The sequence below is a fragment of the Rhinatrema bivittatum genome, chromosome 13 (genome assembly GCF_901001135.1).
Source record: "Rhinatrema bivittatum chromosome 13, aRhiBiv1.1, whole genome shotgun sequence".
NCBI lineage: Eukaryota > Metazoa > Chordata > Amphibia > Gymnophiona > Rhinatrematidae > Rhinatrema > Rhinatrema bivittatum.
The window spans coordinates 3382455-3385300 of NC_042627.1; the positions used below are offsets into that span (position 1 = coordinate 3382455).

Genomic DNA, 2846 nt, shown 5'->3' on the forward strand with positions numbered 1-2846 from the left:
AATATTTTAGAAAATCAGGCCCTAAGACAGTATCTCAGGCAACAGGAAAGAAAATAACATTTCCAAGGTCATAAGAAATGTCGGCTAAGGGGGGATATGATAGAGGTCTTTAAGATCAGGAGCGGTCTTGAACAAGTAGATGTGACTCGGTTATTTACACTTTTGAATAATAGAAGGACTAGGGGGCACTCCATGAAGTTAGCAAGTAGCACATTTAAGACTAATCGGAGAAAATACTTTTTCACTCAACGCACAATAAAGCTCTGGAATTTGTTGCCAGAGGATGTGGTTAGTGCAGTTAGTGTAGCTGGGTTCAAAAAAGGTTTGGATAAGTTCATGGAGAAGTCCACTAATGGCTATTAATCAATTTTACTTAGGGAATAGCCACTGCTATTACTGGCATCAGTAGCATGGGATCCTCTTAGTGTTTGGGTACTTGCCAGTTATTTGTAGCCTGTATTGGCCACTGTTGGAAACAGGATGCTGGTCTTGATGGACCCTAAGTCTGAACCAGTATGGTAATTTCTTATGTTCTTATGTCCTTCTGCCATCATCTGCTATATTATCATTATTTTACTCAAAAACAAAGAATGACCTGTGTTTAGAAGCCAAATCCCACTTCTTTCACTGAACATAAGAACATAAGATATTGCCATACTGGGTTAGACCAAGGGTCCATCAAGCCCAGCATCCTGTTTCCAACAGTGGCCAATCCAGGACATAAGAACCTGGCAATTACCCAAACACTAAGAAGATCCCATGCTAGTGATGCAATTAATAGCAGTGGCTATTCCCTAAGTAAAAGGCTGGTGAGTGCACCTTAAAATATGTGAGATAAATTTCCTCACATAAAAGATTGAAATTAGAAACACGTATACATGCACATAGCAGATGTACAACACTTATTCAGATGGGGGTAGATTTTCAAAGCTACACACTGGTGTACATATGCATACGCTACCCAGCACACACACATGGACGACCGGTTTTATAACATGTGCACGCAGGTACACACATGTTATAAAATGGGGAGTTGGCGTGCGCAAGGGGGTGCACCATTGTGCACCCCCTTGCGCCGATGCCCACAACCTTCACCAATTCCCCTTAATCTAACCTTCCCACCCTTTCCCGTAACCTATCCCTCCCCAGCCCTAACCTCCCCCAAAATGTTATCTTACCTTCTGAGCCTGCCGGCAGCCTGCCAGCATGCGATTCCCCGGTACAGCGCGCATGTTATAAAATCGGGTGTACATTTGTGCGCGTCAGATTGCGTGCACAGATGTACGCCCGCCCGTAGGTATTAAAATCCGGCCCTAGCTGTGTATATGGGCACACTCATGCATGTTTCAAAGTTATCCTCCCTATATGTACTGGTTTCAGTTATACACAGACACCAGAAATAACGTATATGAATGTAAAATGTACATTTTCTATATATATGTATGAATATATTTGTTTATTTTTATATGGTATCCTATCTAGGGAATCTTAAAAAAGTACAATAAAATAGTGAATTTTTCTTTTCCTTCTTATTTTAGGAGATTACATTCAAAAACCCTATGGGCATCAGAAATCAGTCCTCAGTGACCGAATTCATTCTTTTAGGACTCACCGATGATCCAGAGCTGGAGACTTTTCTCTTCATTCTGTTTTCTTTGGCTTATATAATAACAATATTGGGCAATATTGGCATGCTTGTGGTCATTGTGAGTGATGCTCATCTTCAGACTGCCATGTATTTCTTTCTCAGGCACCTGTCCTTTGTAGATCTCTGTTATTCAACAGTTATTGTCCCTAAAACACTTATTAATTTCTTGTCAGAAAGTAAAATCATTTCTTTCTTTGGCTGTGCAGCTCAAATGTTTTTCTTTGTTGGAATGGCAGGCTCAGAAGTATTGATTCTTGCCCTTATGTCTTATGATCGATATGTCGCCATTTGCAACCCTTTGCTTTATACGGTTATAATGACAAACAAAAGTTGCATTTACTTGGTAACCAGTGCCTATATTGGTGGCTTCCTCAATTCTCTTATTCAGACAGCCAGTACGTTTAGCCTTTCCTTCTGCAAATCCAATAAGATCACTCATTTCTTCTGTGATATCCCTCCCCTATTAAAGCTTTCCTGTTCCAATACTTTGTTGAATGAAGTCATACTGTTTGTCTTTGCTGGCAGTATTCAGGTGGGCACCCTGCTGGCCATCCTGATCTCCTATGCATACATCCTCTGCTCCATCCTGAGGATGCGCTCTGCAGAGAGGAGGCTGAAGGCCTTCAATACCTGTGCCTCACACTTTCTCTGTGTGACTTTGTTCTATGGCACTGTGATCTTCATGTATATGCGGCCCAGTTCACAGTACACATTGGACCAGGATAGAGTAGCATCTGTGTTTTACACAGTTATAATCCCCATGCTAAATCCCTTAATCTATAGTTTGAGGAACAAAGATGTAAAGCAAGCCATAAGGAAAATCTTAAATAAGAAAGTTAATATTTTTACATCAATTTTGCAGCAGTAATATATATCGCTGACAGTGCTGTATAATATTATTAATATAATATTGTACAGCATAACTTGTATTCTCTTCACAATGAACATTTTATCCTTATTATGAAGTTATACAGCATTACTCATGTTTCCTACATGGTGAGGGAAGCAGGAGCTTTATCCTTAAAAAACAAAATATAGTGTAACCTGTGTATCACAGAGAGAAAAGGACAGAAAGATACTGTATGTAACAAGTCTACTGTAGATTGTATGGTGGAAGTAATTAATTAACTTTGTGATAGTAAAATAATATTGAGAGAAAAACATTTTTTATCTTAAGACCTGATTTATGAAGCATTTT

The 2846-nt window shown here is 39.4% G+C and overlaps 1 protein-coding gene across 1 annotated transcript; it reads left to right on the top strand.

The window, feature by feature from the left end:
• The first annotated feature begins 1553 nt into the window (after positions 1–1553).
• LOC115075299 (olfactory receptor 1019-like) lies at positions 1554–2516 on the top strand. The gene has a single exon (XM_029575593.1). The coding sequence runs from the start codon at positions 1560–1562 to the stop codon at positions 2514–2516; it is 957 nt and encodes a 318-aa protein (XP_029431453.1). The 5' UTR covers positions 1554–1559.
• Positions 2517–2846: the final 330 nt, after the last annotated feature.